The sequence below is a fragment of the Artemia sp. Qi Xiang Cuo genome, chromosome 8, assembly GCF_049724085.1.
Source record: "Artemia sp. Qi Xiang Cuo chromosome 8, ASM4972408v1, whole genome shotgun sequence".
Lineage (NCBI taxonomy): Eukaryota > Metazoa > Arthropoda > Branchiopoda > Anostraca > Artemiidae > Artemia > Artemia sp. Qi Xiang Cuo.
The window spans coordinates 42,501,246-42,519,253 of record NC_142801.1 but is presented as its reverse complement, the minus strand read 5'-3'; the positions used below and the strand labels follow the sequence as shown (position 1 = coordinate 42,519,253).

At 34.1% G+C, this 18,008-nt stretch overlaps 1 protein-coding gene across 2 annotated transcripts in view; it reads left to right on the top strand.

The window, feature by feature from the left end:
- fbl (pantothenate kinase 3 fbl) overlaps nucleotides 1-17,750 on the top strand; it is a 39,803-nt gene extending 22,053 nt beyond the window's left edge. For both annotated transcript variants that reach the window (XM_089092972.1, XM_089092973.1), the window contains exons 5-9: nucleotides 3,742-3,986; nucleotides 9,109-9,285; nucleotides 12,773-12,908; nucleotides 15,970-16,083; nucleotides 17,501-17,750. In XM_089092972.1, the coding sequence (XP_088949098.1) occupies nucleotides 3,742-3,986; nucleotides 9,109-9,285; nucleotides 12,773-12,908; nucleotides 15,970-16,083; nucleotides 17,501-17,569 (741 nt within the window). In that variant the 3' untranslated portion in view covers nucleotides 17,570-17,750. The remainder of the gene's footprint in view (nucleotides 1-3,741; nucleotides 3,987-9,108; nucleotides 9,286-12,772; nucleotides 12,909-15,969; nucleotides 16,084-17,500) is intronic.
- Nucleotides 17,751-18,008: the final 258 nt, after the last annotated feature.

Here is an 18,008-nt window from a genome sequence, read left to right as displayed (position 1 = left end):
CTTTTGAAGAAATTTAAGGTTCTGTTGGTGTATTATATTAATGGACACAAAAATCTGATGTTAATCCTCCTGATTAGCCAAAAACAGTAAAAAAGAGGAAAGATTTCAAGAAGCGCGGTTTGAAATTGTGTGGTTTGACGTGTCAAAAAGTATTTTAAGAATACTTTAAATGTAAAAAAAATAAAAATATTTTGCAAGAAAAAGTTTTTGGAAAATGCTCCAGCCGAAAGTTAAAAATTTGGAATCTTAAATGGTATTGCTGAATTGTAAAAACTAAAAAGAATGAGTGTTATTTTGAATTTTGAATGTAACTAACTTTTGACTAAATTTGACAGAAATTGCCAGACTAAATATACTCCATTGTTCAGGTAATATAGTGCACTTTATAGGCTTTAGCATTTAAGATTTAATGGTATCCCAAATAGGGAACATGATACACTTCCCTGTAATTTTATAAGAAGTAGAAATAGAAAAGGGGTGACTAGGACTGCTTTCAGGTCATGTTTTTATTGAGGATGCAATATATACAATATAAAGATGAGAACCCGGTGCTCGGCTAGTCGCTAGGTAGTTTTGGCTTCCACTTCAAGCTATTTTTGCAAGCATTTATTTTACAAAGGAAGACGCAATTTGTTTTTGATAATAAAATCCGAAGAAACTGTGTGGATACACAACAAAACCTACTCTTTCTAGAGTTACATATTTTGAATATAGCTCGAATTCCATAATTGAGGTGTTAGATGGGGTTATGGGCTATACTCGTAATCAGTTTTCTAAGACTGAACAATGCATAATAAATTGTAATTAAGCAAAATAACGCAAGTCAGAAAAAAAAAATCAAATCGCTTTGAAATAAACAACATAGAAATAAAATTAAACGCGGTTAACTAATATATATATTGATTCAGGTGTTGGCTTGATTAATTTTGACTTCATTTCTAATTCCGAATGTGATGGAGAATTTTAAAGTATTTGAATAAAGTTTTTTTTTTCTCCTTTGTGTCTAAAAGTATATTCCAGACAAGGCCCTATCAGAGCTGCATTTGTATGCAGAAGATACACTACTCACTTTATCTTGAAAAAAAAAACAAAACAAAAAAACTACTTTGCTTACCAATTCCAAATCAATGACTTGCTATGCAACAGTCTATTAGAATTCACTTACTTTTAAGAGAAAGAATTTGAAAGTAGACGCAAGAAAATTGGAGTAAACGCAAAAAAAGAAGATAAAGACATATATGAGCCTTTAGAAGCTAATCTGCTGCACAACGTAGCCGTATGTCCAACTATCAGCTATGTGCAATATCAGGCTATGGGCTTTCTGGGTTATCGGGTTCCTGATATTTTTGTTGCTTTGACTGGTGGAAGATCGCTTGGAATAAAGCTGCCCTGTAATAGTTACTTCTCCAGTCACTCCTAGCAAAACAACTAAAGACCTTTGATCTGCTTTATGCTTTATCTTAGACAGAATTGAGCCATTTTGTAAGCTTTTCTAATTTCTACAATGGAACATGTCAAAATCTAAAAAAACATCGAGGGGGAGGGGCACTGACAAATTTAGGCCCAGGGGCCATCGGCAGGCAAATCTGACCCTGCATTTAACGAAAACTGCCTTCGGTTCTTTGTTGTTTTGTAAGTGTCAAAGTTTCATAAATCATTACAATTTGGGATCCTTTATCTGTTTCCAGGGTTAGAAATATTTTAAAGCGACAGACACTTTCATGACAATAATGAGATGAAACAAATTTTTATAGAATGTTTCCTTTGTTTAGCTTCTATTTTTATGTTTTCACAACATACCTGCACTGATGGAGAGTGCCGAAGAAAAAACCAACAAAATAAAACGCAGAAAGTCAATGTGAATTTTAAAGAACCAATAAAAAAACTAAAAAAATTAAAAGATGAATAAAATTCAATAAAAGCCAAAATTATAAGAATTAAAACCAAATACCTAACAACCATAAAAGTGAGTCATTCATCAATATCCACGATTTGCAAAAAATCCAAAAATTTGAACCGCCATCGACAGATACTAGTGAATAACTGGGAAATTCCGCGTTTTATTTTGTTGGTTTTTTCTTTGGCACTCTCATTGAATGTATTTTTTCGTTTCGCGCTGAAGAAGAGAGGCGTTTGTCCCCTCGAAATATTCGCTTTGTTGTGTTTCGTCTGTATTTTCATTTGGCCTTTAAAAACCCTCGTTTTTCTTTCTTTATGTTATGTCAGGCCAGTATGGTTTATGAAATTACAATTAAAATTAAGTAAAAGAAAACAGGTCAAAGGTCTTTTAGCACAGGTATGTTTGAAAAGGGTAAAAAAAAATTTTACTTTGTATATCTGGTTGAAAATTTCATTTTCTTCTTTAGTTTTAGAATTATTCAACTCTGGTAAAAGAAGAAGGATTCTTATGCATTTCGCCACCAATATTTGATTTCAAAACCCATTTAATCCCTGATTGAATTTATTTTAGACATGAAAATCATTCGTTATATTTTATATGTGTTGGGGGAGAAGTGTTTGCGGCAGTTAACTCGGTCTCTTCATAAATTGAGATACCGGTATGTGATTTCAATTAAATCGTGTTAATTAATCTATTAGTAACTATCAAATACATTGTCTTGATTTTCCACTTATTTAAATTTTCTGGAATAACTTCCTTTTCCAGGATGATCACAGTAGTTTCTCTGATTTCAGTTGGGCAATGAACATTTTGTATTGATTTTTTTTAATGTCTTAGATCGTTGCTATTCCTCGCTAATTTAAAATTCACTCCACGTAAAATTCAATGGATTTTAACTAGGTCATTTGCATAACGCTTGCCACTTCACTTGCATTACAAAACAGTTGTTTTTAAACTTTCCAAGAGTAAAACAAAGCTTCTTCTCTGCATTGCAAAATGATTCTGACTGAGACTCTTCTGGAATATGTTGTAATAAGTGTCAAGTAATTCTGTTCAGTTTTGACTTATTTTTCTTAGGATCTTTTGTACATGCAATAATCCTCATTACTTTCTGCCCGACTAAGGTTGTCATCTGTCCCAATATGTCGGTATCGTCTCCGTTATGAACCTTCATGTCCTGGCAAAGTCCAATTTTGTCGGGCTTGTGTAACATGCTGTTACAAGCTCGGCTCGAGTATTGAAGAAACACTACTTTGAAAAGAGTAGTGTTCATGTAAATGAACCCTCGTGTAACTGAACCTCCTGCAACTGAACCCCTTTTAACTGAATCTCCGTTTCACTGTGCCCCCGTGCAACTTAACCTCATTTAGCTGAACCCTCGTGCAACTTCACCCCATTTAACTGAACCCTCCTTTAAATGAACCACCGTTTAACTCAACCCCTCTGCAACTCAACACCGTGGAAGCCAACCTCATTTAACTGAACCCTCATTCAAAGAAAAAAAAAGAAGACACATCGGAGTTCAGACACGCTTTTTCGGAGTTCCTAAGAATTTGTTTCGTAATTAATGTCGTTATCCGTCTTTCTTCATCAATTTGTGAAGTCTGCAAAATTTCCAGATTTTTTTCTTTATTTTCCTGTCCTGGCTCAAAGCATGATATTTGCTGTCATTTTTTGGCGCAGCCTAGTGACTTAATACCTTACTTAATGATTATAATGTTTTTTTGGAAAGGAAATGTATTCTGGTTTTGGACGGCCAACATCCATACTATGCTTTTTTGGCTTTAATTTAATTTTATTTGTATTAATTTGATGTCATTCTTATATCATGAATATTTTAGGAGATGAACATTTCATTGCACAAATATGACGAATTGGATTCTTTAATACACGGTATAGAGTTTATAAAAGAGCACACATCTCATGAAATATACTTCTTTGAAAACCCTTCAAATGAAGCTCTATGTCGAAAAGTAGAATACGATTTTAAAAATCCCTATCCCTTCATGGTAGTAAACATTGGATCGGGTGTTAGTATCCTGGTAGTCCATGGTCCAGACAACTACAAGCGTATCTCTGGTAGTAGGTAAGTCATTTTCTTTTTCTTCTTCGTAAAAAAGAGCAAGTCAAGACTAGAAGGTATTGCAAATTTGTTTGGCTCAATCGTTGAATGTCAAATTGTATTTTCTTTGCAAGACTACTGACTCGTACACTCGAAACTAACTTTTCCCTATACAACTTAGTGAGAACTTTTAAGGTGCTTGAAGACTGCTGATGTTTAGCCGTAAACGTCCTTACCGTAATTACTTGTAATTTCGTTGGTTTGAATGGAAAATGGACGAGGTTATAATATTGCAGCAATATATTACAGCAATTATATTACATTACAGCAATATTACAGCAATTATATTACAGCAATGGCACAGAAAGACAGAAACGCAAGGATTTGGAGACGGAGAAGCAAATGCATGGAAAAAATAAGTGAATAATTAAAACGAAATTTGCATATTAATTCTACCTTTTTTGGTTAAATGGTTTTCTCAAAATTATTCCGTATATGAATGGGGCTGTCCCCTCCTCAGCGCCTCGCTCTTTACACTAAGCTTTTTATTGTTTTAAAAAGTAGAGTTGTGAGAAAGGGTCAAACTTTAGCGTAAAGAACGAGGTGCTGAGGAAGGGACAGCCCCTTTCATATACGGAATAATTTCTGTTCGTTTTAAGTTTTAATGTTACTCCTTACTTTCAGTTAAAAAACTTGTTTTTTTTTATTTAATTTCTGAACGTTTTTGAATTAATATAGGTTTTCAATTTGGCTCACTGTGCATGAATAATTAAAACGAAATTTGCATATTCATATTACTTTTTTTGCTAAATGGATTTCTCAAAATTATTCCGTATATGAAAGGGACTGTCCCCTCCTCAGCGCCTCGCTCTTCACGCTAAAGATTTTTATTGTTTTAAAAAGTAGAGTTGTGAGAAAGAGTCAAACTATAGCGTAAAGAGCGAGGCGCTAAGGAGGGGAAAGTCCCTTTCATGTACGGAATAATTTCGGCTTGTTTTCAGTTTTAATGTTGCTCCTTACTTTAAGTTAAAAAAAAATTTTAATTTAATTTCCGAAAATTTATGAATCAATACAGGTTTTTAATTTTGTTCACTGTGAATAAATAATAACAATGAAATTTGCATATTAATTTTACTTTTTTTGCCTAAAAGGCTATCTCAAAATTTTAATCGGACGATTTTGAGAAAAAAGGGGCAGGGGAGTAACTTTTTTCGAAAATAGGGCAAATATTCTCAGGCTCGTAAATTTTAACGGGTAAGACTAAACTTGATGAAACTTATATATTTAAAATCGGCATAAAAATCCCAATCTTTTGATGATCTATTGGTATCAAAATTCCGTTTTTTAGAGTTTCGGTTACCATTGAGCCAGGTCGCTCCTTCTCCCCCTTTATGGAAATTCTCTCCCCCCATGGAAAGATACTCCTACTTAACCACCTCCCCCCCAACCCCCACCAGAAAAAATCCCCCCTGAAAAGTCTATATACTTCCCAATAACCAATACTATATGTAAACAACGGACAAAGTTCATAACTTGCAGCGCTTCCTCCGGGGACCATGAGGGATTAAGTCGTCCTCAAAGACATAGTTATTAGATTTTTAGACTATGTTAAATAATATGGCCATCTCAACATTTTGATCGATTGACCTTGGGAAAAAATGAGCATGGGAGAGGGCCAAGTTGCCCTCCAATTTTTTTTGTCACTTAAAAAGGGCACTAGAACTTTTAATTTCTGTTTCAACGAGCCCTCTTGCGACATTCTAGGTCCGTTGTGTCGATACGATCACCCCTGGAAAAAAACAACAACAAATAAACACGCATCCGTGATCTTTCTTCTGGTAAAAAATACAAAATTCCATATTTTTGCAGATAGTAGTTTGAAACCTCTACAGTAGGGTTCTCTGATGCGCTTAATCTGATGATGTGATTTTTATTAAGATTCTGTGACTTTAGGGGGTATTCCCCCTTTTTTTCGAAAATAAGGCAAATTTTCTCAAGGCACTTAACTTCTGACGGGTAAAACTCAATTTAATAAAACATATACATTAGAAATCAGCACACCAATCCGATTCTTCTTATATATATTCTTGCACCTAAACTCCGTTTTTTAGAGTTTCGGTTACTATTGAATCTGGTCGCTCCTTACTTACAGTTCGTTACCACGAACTGTTTGATCTGCCAATTTATCAAATTCGTCAAAAATTCAGTATATACAATATATAAGAATAGTAAAAAATGTCAAAAGATTAGAAACAAGTAAAACTCGTTAAAATATAATGGTACAATAAAACTGAAAGGATTATTAACTGCATAAAACGGAAGAAAAACGAGCGGGCATATACAAAGTATAAGTAACGCATGTGCAAATAATAAAAAGAGAGAAACTAGTGGGATAATTTGTCAATTTTTTCCGTACAGTAAGGGACAAAAGTTTTCCCATATCAGGAGGTAAAAAAGCGAACCGGGGACAAGAACGAACTGAGAAGCAGACTAAGCGGGTGCAATTTAGCTGGGGTTGTCTATTGAGAAAATGTTTTCCGTGCGAGGGCTTGTCATTGCGTGTTTTGAAAAATCGAGGCACAGCATACTCTAGCGTTTCTAACCTAGCTTTTTTAGAAGAAGGAAGTATAGAACTTTACCTTTTTTGAAAGTTAATTCCGTGAGGGTTTTTTGGATGAGTTCAGTTACATCGGACTCTTCCCTCTAGATAACAGGGTGCCAAACTGGATAAGAATATTCGAAATCAGGGCAGAAAAAGAAATATAAATCCTTAAAGAATGAGAAAAGGGGATGCCAAATTTAGTTTAGGATCTTGAGGAAGGATATAAACGGAGTAACTTTGCTGAGTATATTTTTAACATGGATACATGACTTCAATTCAGAAGAATTTGCGACGCTAAGTACTATAAACGCGAATACAACAATTTCTGGAGGGATAGAATTAAGACAACGTGGCGGGGATTTAAGGAAACAAATTGGCATTATCATTGATTTAGAAGGGCTTACTCTCAAGTCTGAGGCATCATTTGCATTTTCATTGAGGGTGCTCATTCGATTTTTATAGGTTTCTATAGGTATAAATCTAAAGGTTGAATTGTCCAATTCAAAAGACATGAGAGTAAACTCAGAAGAATTCAAAATTCCACCGCACACACTTATAGTTTCATATCAGTATTGAAATGGTAGGGATAATAAAATTTAAAAGCCAATTAAAAGAGTAGATAATGCCACTAGGTAATACTAAAAGGATAATTTTGTATAAAACAAGACAACACTAGATAAACAGACGCTTTTTTTCAGGAACACATATGTTGAACAGCCCTACTTCTTTTCTTCTTTATATTAGCGGCTATTCCGTAACTTTGTAAACTAATCTATTGAATTTAGCTTTAAGATATAGAAAAGATTTTTGTTCCCATTTTATTTATTTATTTATTGAACAAAATATTTACGGCATACATAACAATATAATGCTCTTTTGTCTGCCCAAGAGCCTGACTCCAAGGCTGCCCGAAGGGGCAGTTCCGTAAACATGGAAAAACAAATATACCCTCATCCAAATTTGATTCAATCCAAATTTCACTAATTGACCTATCAACTAACAGTAAAGTCTCCCAATCACTTACAACATATACCGCTAAATTATCAATTCATCATCATCCTCCAATTCCCCAACTACAAAAAAAAATATTTGTAGCTTCATACATGTTTATATTTTTTCTTTTTTTACAATTTAAAAACTATATTTATCATATAATTTGCCCTTTAAGCAATATTTAAATTATTCAAAACCTCATTATTCTTAACTTCACTATCCAGCCCATTCCATGAACTAATACCTCTGTGCACAAAGGAATGTTTCGACCTGGATGTTATCACTAATGGAGCATGGAACTTACTCGTCGCTCGAATGTCCTGACAATGAAAATCTGAATTCATTTTAAAGTTATTCCCAGAACAACTTGGCAATAGACCTCTAGCATGTCTCTGGATGAATAAAAGGGTGTGAAAAGTCCAGTGATAGGTATTATTTCATTCAAAGACATGCATTTTTGGTTGTAAGTGTTCTCCTAGTTGTGGTTTCACCTTCTTGGCAATACATACTCTAGATTATAAACTGTATGATATAACTTGTATGGACGATGTTTTTTTCTGTATAATCATAGGAGTGTTTATTGATTTATTTTTAAATCAAGAGATTGACGTGATTATTTTTTACTTTATTTTAACTTTTGATATAAAAGACTGGAAGACTTTGATTACCTTAAAATAGGCATAATTACGAAGAATTTAAAGAAGTTATATTGAAATTATAAGAGCATTTTATAATTATGTCTTGGAGTTGGGAAAGTTTGTGTCAAATGATTTTTTTTTTTATATATATTCCCCCGGAAAGAATTATTTCTTTCTATTTTAGAGTTGGGCAGAGAATTCGATTTTAGGACTCGCATTTGGCTCCAATATATAATGTAGACCGAAAGCCATCATGCAGAGGAAAACAAGTATAAGTTCTCATCTTTATTGATTTAATCACTAAATTTGCCAAGTTTCTTGACCTCTCTCACGGCCGAGTTCCTTTAGTTTTTTTTTCAAATATGATTCGAATGCTTAAAGAACAGCCTACAAAATTTTATTGGAAATAAAATTATTATGTGCACAGTGTTGTGAAATTGATTGAAATACTTTCTTAGTCGTCTGCTCAAATCCTTTATCGCTCACCCAAGAGTGCCTGCACCCCTTGTTGATAAACCCTGATTTGTAATCTACGCCCTTGCACACATCGCCTGATGTGCTGTTACGCGGTTATATTGGTAACCATGCTGAGGATGCTATATGAATTAACTGCTTTCTTTTAGAAACCTCATTTTTCCATGTGTCGCAACTTCTGGCCTAGCTTGTACTTGAATACAAGAAAAATCTGTATATTTTTTAATCCTCTTAAATATTCTGTAATCTTCTTATATATTTTTAGCTTTTGTAATCTATATTGTTATTTTTAGTTTAATTCATATGTTTTGTAATTTTCTTATATTGTGTAATTTTTTAATCCTCTTAAATCTTCTTTAATCCTCTTATATATTTTGCTTTTTCTAACCTATTTTTTTAGTTTAATCTATATATTGTGTAATACTCTTATTTTTTTTAGTCTTGGTGGTGGCACTTTTTACGGTCTATGCTGTCTTCTAACTGGGTGCACGTCTTTTGAAGAGGCAATGGAGCTAGCAGCTAAAGGGGACAATAAACAAGTAGACAAACTTGTCAAGGACATTTATGGAGGAGATTATGATCGATTTGGACTACAAGGCAATTTAGTAGCTAGCAGGTACAGCTGAAAAGAAAACTATGTGTGCTAAATATGCTGATCTCCTGTTATGAAGGGACATTTATCTTTTAAGAAAAGCTATGAAACAAACTTAAAAATAAGAATTACAGCTCTAAGTTTTAAACAACGGAAGTCCTCAACGATCGTTATAGAGGAGTAAATAATAATATATGGTTTATGCAACTCAAAACTTTGAAATTATATTTTGTGTGTGGGCGTTTTGGACGATATTTTAGGGGTTGAAATAACCCTGTTTTTTGCTAAGATACACACTTTTGAAGGCTGTCCCGTTCTTGGAGTCTCAGAGAATACAATGGTCGTGCTCGGTCGTGTCAATCGTTGTGGGGAGGGGGGGGGGGATTCGCTCTCTATTTTTTACCCCCTCCCTAGTATTTTGAAAAATACCGTTCTTGAGGGATTGGGATTGGTATTGGACAATTGGCATTTTCAAAAAAAAAGAAAAATCAACAAATTTGCCCCCCCCCTCCCCCAAAGATTTTGAAAATACACTTTGCGCTTAATTTTCGGGAATTGACGCCACTGGCCTAGCTAGCCCAACTCCTAATAATGCTTTGAGTTCAGTGGTTGAAACATCATGCAGAGTAATCTTAGAAGAGGTGATATTAGATAAATTTTGATGTAATTATTATAATGTCGTCCATTGAAAGTATAATGTAAAAAATGATTGAATTGATTTATTTTTTAGCTTTGAGTTAAAACGACTTCTAATAATCATCATGAATCTAATTCGCTGTGTTATGAAATAAGACAGAAGGCTCATTTAGTAAGACCGGATCTAGACTTCAGTTGTGTCAGAAACGGCAGAAGCGACTACCAAAGCCCAGCAATGAGATAAAGAGCGTGTTGGTCATGTGTATAAATTTAAAAACCTCATAATATAATTACCTCGAGTTGCATTGCTTTTTTTATTTACGTCTCCTGAAAGGCTGCTAGAGTTTCTTGTCGATATTGTGTTTCACAGTGGCAGATCCAGGGGGGAGCCTGGTCCCCTAAGATTTTTTCTGGCAACCTCATTCCTTTTTTTTTCCCTCTTTTTTAGAATAAATTTGTCAATTTGATCAGTTATTGGCACCCTTGTCATATTGCCCCCCCCCCTCCAAGATTTTTCTCTAGATCCGCCCCTGGTGATTCAAAACATAGTTCTAGTATTTTTATAGTTTTATGTACAAGTAGGCATGTCAAAATATTAACTAAGGAAAACAGTTTTAACTATTTGTCTAATGATTTCTAAGAATTATCTAAACATCTCTAGATTAATACAGCATTTTGATTGCGAAAATATTAGTAAAGAAAGGTAAAAAATAAATCTGACGATCGAATTTAGTGAACGACATGTTGAAAAATAAAAGAATAAAAGAATAAAAGACGACTAAAAGAAAGAAGTTATCGAAAGTGAAACTCATCTAATATTGTGTCACTTAACATTTGATTTTATCATTCAACCATGACTAAGGTGAATTTTAAAAATGTTTGAATGTTTTCTCTCCATATGCACTAAAGAGCAAAGAATAATAATTTTTGTTTCTGCTACCCCAGGAAAACCGCGATTTTCCCAAAACTAAAAATGAAAGCGGAAGGAGGTTTTGAAATAGAGAGTCGTCTTTGAATAATTATAAAATAAGTCAGGACTCCCCCACACTTCTATTTCTAGTCTTAAAAAAAAATCAGTTTTCCGTGCTACAGGAAAACAATTTTTATTAATTTTTAGCGCAATTGGAAATAAATTTTTTTTTAATTTAAGATGTTTTATTCTACTGTTTTTAGGCTAGTATATCTTTTTGGACAGGTAAGTAAATGTTTTCACGCCTAATCCCACGAATTGTAAAAGGCACAGCAGATGTTCTTACGACAGTCTGAAGGTGAAAAAAAAAAGAGTGTGAAACAAAGTAGAACAGTTCGTAACCCTGAACCATTCATACTTTATTGCAATAGAAAACCTTTCTTGTATAACTTGATCCTGAGACTATGTCTAAGTCTTCCTCGAGCAACCGATAGCAATAACATTGCTTGTATAGCATTATATATAGCAATCAGGGTCGTATCCAGGGGAAAGGGTGGTTACCCGGTTTGCCCCCCCCCCCAAAAAAAAATGTATGACTTAAAAAATGACAATTTTTTTTTTGTGCTTTGTAAAATTTTTACCAACCCCCCTCCCCCCCCTGAACCATAATCCTGGTCATTGTCCTTATAGGCATAACAGTGTATGATGAATGTCATGGCTATACATGCGTTTTTCAATGTCTAAAAAATTTATCTTTGAAGGCTTGATCCTCCCTACCTGTACTATGACATAAAAGCGTTTTAAAAGACGAACCTTTCAATGTTTACAAATTGTAGTTTGATAAAAATGGTTGAAGCCTTCAATTAAGGCACATGGACAGGAATAACTTACAAATTTGAACAATTTTGTAAATGCTCGTTTTTGGGGGAGAAGTAGGGGGAGATAAAATCATTAGAAAGTACATTTTTTAGGCTACTAGTTTTTTTTATTTTCCTGGAGTTCTTTGAACCAGTACCAGGGTCGAAAGTGGGGGGGGGGGGGGTACCCTCCTATGCCCAGGTAAATTTGTAAATGATTTTTTAATTTTTGTCGGGTTTTTAAAACTGTCTGCGAATCTTTGGTGTTCAGTTTAGTGAATACTGAACGTGCATTTGGTGTTCTTTGTAAGACGTTTGAAAATAAGAAGTTTACAACTTGGAAAAACTTAAGAAAAAACGATTAAAAATAAAAAATTTGTATTGAATATGGCCATTCTTATGAAATACGAATACGCTTTGCTTTAATAAATGTTCTTTCTATCCAGAATTTGAAAATAATTCTCACATTGAAAACCATAGTCTTGGGTGCAGTGATTTTTTTTGTACATATGATTGATATACTTGTATCCTAAATAGGGACTTAAACTTTGTTGCCGTTAAAAATTTTAAATAATCTCTTTTTGAAGATCCCATTCTGTGCTCAGGGTACTACAACATGTACTACAAACATGCATATGGACGAGGGTCTATATAGCCTTGTTTGGTTGTTCAGCACCTAGGTAAAAGGGCTAAAAGCCAAGCACAATGTCTTCAGAACAACCCAAGACGGTCAGAACAACCCAAGACGGTCATGATTGTGATTAATAAGTCAAAATTTTAAACAGCAGAGATATATTGCAGCCATTCAAAAGAATATTATACTGGAACAAAAAATTGACAATACATTTTAGGGCTCATCAGACAATACCCCCCTTCCCTCCGTTTCAATGGGTTAGGGTGGTTTTAATTTCTTCCTCAGGTTCAAGGGTGTGGGATTTTCTGGAATAGGCCGAGATTATGAGTAAAATGCATTCGAAAAGTGATTGTGAATAATTATAAAAGAACCTGGAAATGTGAGAACATAAAGAAAGGCTTCGTAGAATGTTCAAGAGAGCCAACTGAGTCAACTCTTGTTAAAATTTTATGTTGTTATTATTATTTTCTTTAGTTTTGGCAATATGAATTTGGATGACCGTCGAGAAGGAGCTTCACGGGAAGATTTGGCCAACGCCACACTTGTCACGATCACAAACAATATTGGCTCTGTTGCAAGGTTGTGTGCTTTGAACGAAAATGTTGATAGAGTAAGCAAGTTCTTTTGTCTTTTCTGTCTAAAATAAGCTTAAACCATGTCTACTCTTAGGATTAGGATACTTGCAGCTTTGAGGGCCTACTACCAGTCTGGATAAGCTAGGCACTATCGATGTCTTTGCAGGTTCGACTCTTTCAATCTCTAATAACCCCTAAGGCTTTGTACTGAAGTGAAACTTTGAATAATAAAGGCAGTAAGTGAGCAAAGTATTTCCGCATTTGAAATTTAATACCTCCGCTGCTTAGCAACAATTATCTACTTTGACTGGGTATCAAATGAAGACCTCCGCAAACTGATCCGCTTATCCTGCACCATCCTGGACCGAATCAAATGCAACAGCTCTACTAGTAGGTACATTCAACAAATAACAGCAAATCTGCTATCAAAAATCACCTTTGAAAGACTGGTACACAGTGATGTCAAATGGTGGTGGGGTTGCATGTGTCCTTCCCTAGATTTTAGTTGTTTTGGGGGGTGGGGGATTTATATTGATAATTTCTTTTTTGTAAGTACATTGAAATAATTGTAATAGACGAAAAATTTGTCGTCACCCTTGATTTTGAAAATTAAATTCTGACCCCTCCCCCGTAAATTTTGGTGAATTGAAACCACTGTGGGTACACACAATGTGCTCCCAAGGCTGAACTCCTAAGAGATGGACGAATAACTTCCAGACCTATAACCACCACAAACTTTTTTGAATAGCGCCAAATATATTAGAACATCACCATCACACGCATCGCATTACCAGAAAAGAAGAAGTCCCAATACAGCGACAAAGGGCGGGTAAATCCTATTAATTTATTTTTTGTTGATTTTTGAGTAACCAAATGGGTATTAAAAAGGTTTTAGTAGTTTATTTGTGTGTTGTAAAACAAGGATTAGAATGACGTGCCTAAAGATATTGTAAGGGCACAGCTTTCTACTCCGCATAGGTTTGTTTTCGGGTCGAGGGAAGGTTGGGAGGATGGAGGAGGATATATAGTTGATTGAGAACAAGGTTTTATGAAAATTATTTGTCTATTATTAATGTATTTCCACGGTGAAAGGGGTGCCCTATGGCAGAAGGGAACCCTGCTAAACCGGGAATGGTACTTTTTTTGCGGTTTTGAATTTTTTTGTAGTATACCTTGTCTTTGTCAATTATGTTTGGATACCCAAACCCAAATTTCAAAAACTAAAAGTTGTTTTTAAATTAGTGTAGGTGACATTAAAGTTTGAAATTAAGTGAAAAAGATTATTATGTCACCGAGAGGAGAGGAGGTGGAATTTTTTAAATAATAAAAAAAAAAAAAAAAAAAAAAAGCGGGTGGAACTTATGTAAACTAAGTCAAAGTATATTTTTTCCACCAAATATAAACCTTTCAATAATTCTGCAAGATATATTAATTAGAGTCATCCAAACGTGCATAAACTCTGACAGAGAACAAACTTCAAAACTCAGTTAAGCAAAAAAAAAATCTTGATTTTAAGTGCAATTTTAGACACATCCTCTTTGGCTAATAGAACATTACTAAAACACAATATTCTCCTTTCAGGTCTGATTTCAAGTGTAATCTACCATTGTGTCGGGTTTTGGCGGGGCTTAGAGATTTACATTCTGCTTATATCATGTTTCATTGAAATATAACTTAAGATGAATCAGAATAAATTTTTTAAAGAAATAAATAGCGAATAGTCTAAGCTCTCGCAATGAAAAAGTTTGATACTGTGATAATGTGTGTCATAAACAACGTAAAAAATTTCAGTATAAGTTACCCTATTAACCCAAGCTATGCTAAATTACCTTAACCTTAGTTGACCTAATTTACTTTCAAAATGTGTGGGAAAATGTCTGAATGTACTAGTAAATACTTATGGGTAAATTCATTCACAATAGACCCCAGGGACATTAATATCGGTTTGGTTTGATAATGTAGATTTTTCTGAACAAGTAATGTTCTGCTCTATAATCTTCTAGAATAGCCCATTCTCTGTTAAAAAAACTCTTGATGAAACTGTGTAGAATGGGTTAACGTTATTCGTTAGCTTTTCAAAGGTATTGTAACTGTTCTGTCCCAAAGTCTCGTTTCCATTTATGTTCTGAAATTAACTATTGGGAGCCGTGTACCTCTTTCTGGGCAGTTCAATCTCAGTCTTAGATTCCAAAAAATATATTTTTCAGCAATTAAAGCTTACCTTAATAATGTTATTACACTGTGCCTATCCTAAGAAATAAAATACACCAATCTAACTTTTGACGTCCATAAAAATTGAATCAGTCAGTTGCACAGTCAAAATCATAAACAGGTGTATATTTCAGCGGGAAGGGGGGATTTACTCCCCCTCCCCCCAAGAAAAAAATATTTGAAATATATAGTAAACGCCTAGAAACTGGAAATTTTAGGGGCCCTGGACCCGAACGATCTCCTTTACCTTCCGATTATGTGTCTAATTGAGATGTTCGCTTTGTCGGAGGAGGTCATTACGTCTGTACATAGAGTTATTAATGCAGAAAATACAACCGTTTACTCTGTGTTCTTCCAGATTTACATCTTCTAAATATCTTGTTAGAAATGCTATGTGTAAGAAAACAAATTAAACATTGTTTCCTTTGTTTTGTGCCAGATCAAGAATTTAAGCTTGATCCCCTTCTAAAGCTAGTTCTCTAAGATTTGTTTTGGCAGGTGAAAACTTTTTAAATAAAATGCCTAATAATCATTTGAAGGCAGGAAATTCAATGAAGATGCAAATCAGGAAAGAGTGTCCTCATCTGGCCTTATCTGCCGAAAACCATCAAACTGATTTTCAGCTTTTCGAAAGTTCTATGCTGGATAATGTGATCTTTTGTTGTGTAGTTTTGCCGTGTTTTGTTTTATATCTCATTCTAGCTGGCCTGAAAAACCAAGAAAAATTTGAATTAGCTCTTTAGTTCTGACCTGTTATTGTCATTTTAAAGGGGTCTTAGCATCTGCGTATGTTTTCTAGGAATATGTCCGAAAGAACCAATTGGTTAAAATGTGCCTATCTCTTATTGTCTAGCCTTCTATCATTTACCATATTCTTTTCTTTAGGTATTATTTGTTGGGAACTTTCTGAGAATGAATAAAATATCAATGCGGCAATTGTCATCGGCTATGGATTTTTGGTCGGATGGAAAAATGAAAGCTCTCTTCTTGTCGCATGAGGTAAGATACAAGTGAATAATACAGCTTAAAAACAAATAACTAAAATTTATTATTTTTTATTGCTCCTAAAAATGTTAAAATATTCGTTTACTTTGACGAGCGGAATTTGTCGCTATTTTTTTTTTTTTTCATTTCTTTCTGACGACCATTCAAAGCTCACAAAATGTGTACTAGCCTTTTCATGAGCTATTACTGTGCCGGAAATGTTTCAAAAATATTTCTTAAATAATCACTTATTACGATACTATTCTATCAACGAATATTCTGGCTCTTTTTCGCATTTGCTCATTAGCGAAAATAAAACAGTCAAGTTTTTTGCCTTTGCTCTTTTTAATAGTCAATCCAAAATAACTTTGACATTTACCTTTTGAATTTGTGAATAGACGCCCCACACAGATACAGGGTTGTCACCTGGTGGGGAAAAATCACTAGATTTTAGTTATTTTTTGGTTGATTTAGTGATTTTCTTACATGTTCTAGTGATTTATGTACTGATTTAGTGATTTTTTATTTTTAGGCAACATAAAAATCGCTAGAAAATGTGATAAATTACTGGGGGTGTCAACCCTGGATAGATACTATGAAAGCTGGGAAGTCCCTTTACACAAAAAGGAAAACACTGCTTTGAATAAACAATATTGTAAAACCCTAAGCACAGGTACGACAAAAGCACAGGTTTCGACCAACGTGAAAAAAAATTAGGGAGGGTGTTGCCATAAAAACATATTTTCTTGGTAACTGGCTTTGCTAAAGAATAAAAGTTGAAGATTGAAGCTGGAGAATAAGCTGTAGAGACAGTGAATTTTTAATCGTTTCTCAAAAATTTGCTCCACATTCTTTTCTAGAAATTAGATCTATATTAGATTTGAATCAAATGCCAAGAAAAATATGGTTTGCACATGTTATTATTGATAAGTTAATGTATATATGTGGCATAATAATAATCGACTAACCCCCGTTGATTACCTGGGAAAAGGAAAATATGAATTACTGAATATTTTTTCATCTTTGAAGGAAAATGGCTCGGTTTGACGAAGAAAAAAGTTTCATCAAGGCAATGCATCGGTGCATAGGAGTGTCGTTGCCGAGACAGTATTTCACCAGTTCAAATTGAAATTCTTTCTACATCACCCATATTGAATTGATTCGGTTTCAATAATTAGTTCTTATCTGGTAGCCTGAAAAAGAAAAAAAATAAAAGGGTATGGCAGGAAGATTTATGGTTCCAATGCTGAAGTCATTAATGAAACAATGCCTAGTTTGTTGGGTTAGAAAATCTAAAAAATTTGACGGATGTTACAAGTGTAATAAGCTGAAAAGAGTTTAGGGTGAAAAACAAAATGGATTTTACTTCAATTAATTTTTCACCCACGGTCAGTGATCTTCTTCACTCTTCTTATGGATGCTTTTATTCCAGGGTTACTTTGGTGCTGTTGGATGCTTGTTGGCTTTACTCCGAGAGAAACTACTTAATGGTGACCTTTAATTTGTGTTAATGTTATTTTGTTCTTTAATACGTTGTACTTCTTAATTGGCAACTGTGTTTTGCTGTGTTACTGCCTTCTCTGCGGACGCGCGCACACACCAATGAAGAATTTTTTGTTTATGTTTTAACCTCTTTTCTCTGTGTGACATTTTATCTTGGTGTAATAAAAAAAATTACTGTCTAGGCTTTGAAAGTTACTACTTAATATTATGTAAACGGGTCTAACTTCGAGCTATATGTCATTTTTCTTTAATATATATCCTCATGAGTTTTTTTTAATTGCGATATAGTCATTTTATTATATTTTTTTTTCTGTTTGTGCAGTAATTCACCCGTCAAACTGCTAGTTTTGTGTAATTTTAGGGTAATTTTAAGTGAAAACGTTAGCTTTATAGCGTGTAATTAAAAAATAGTTCCTCTGCCTAAATTCGTTCTGAAA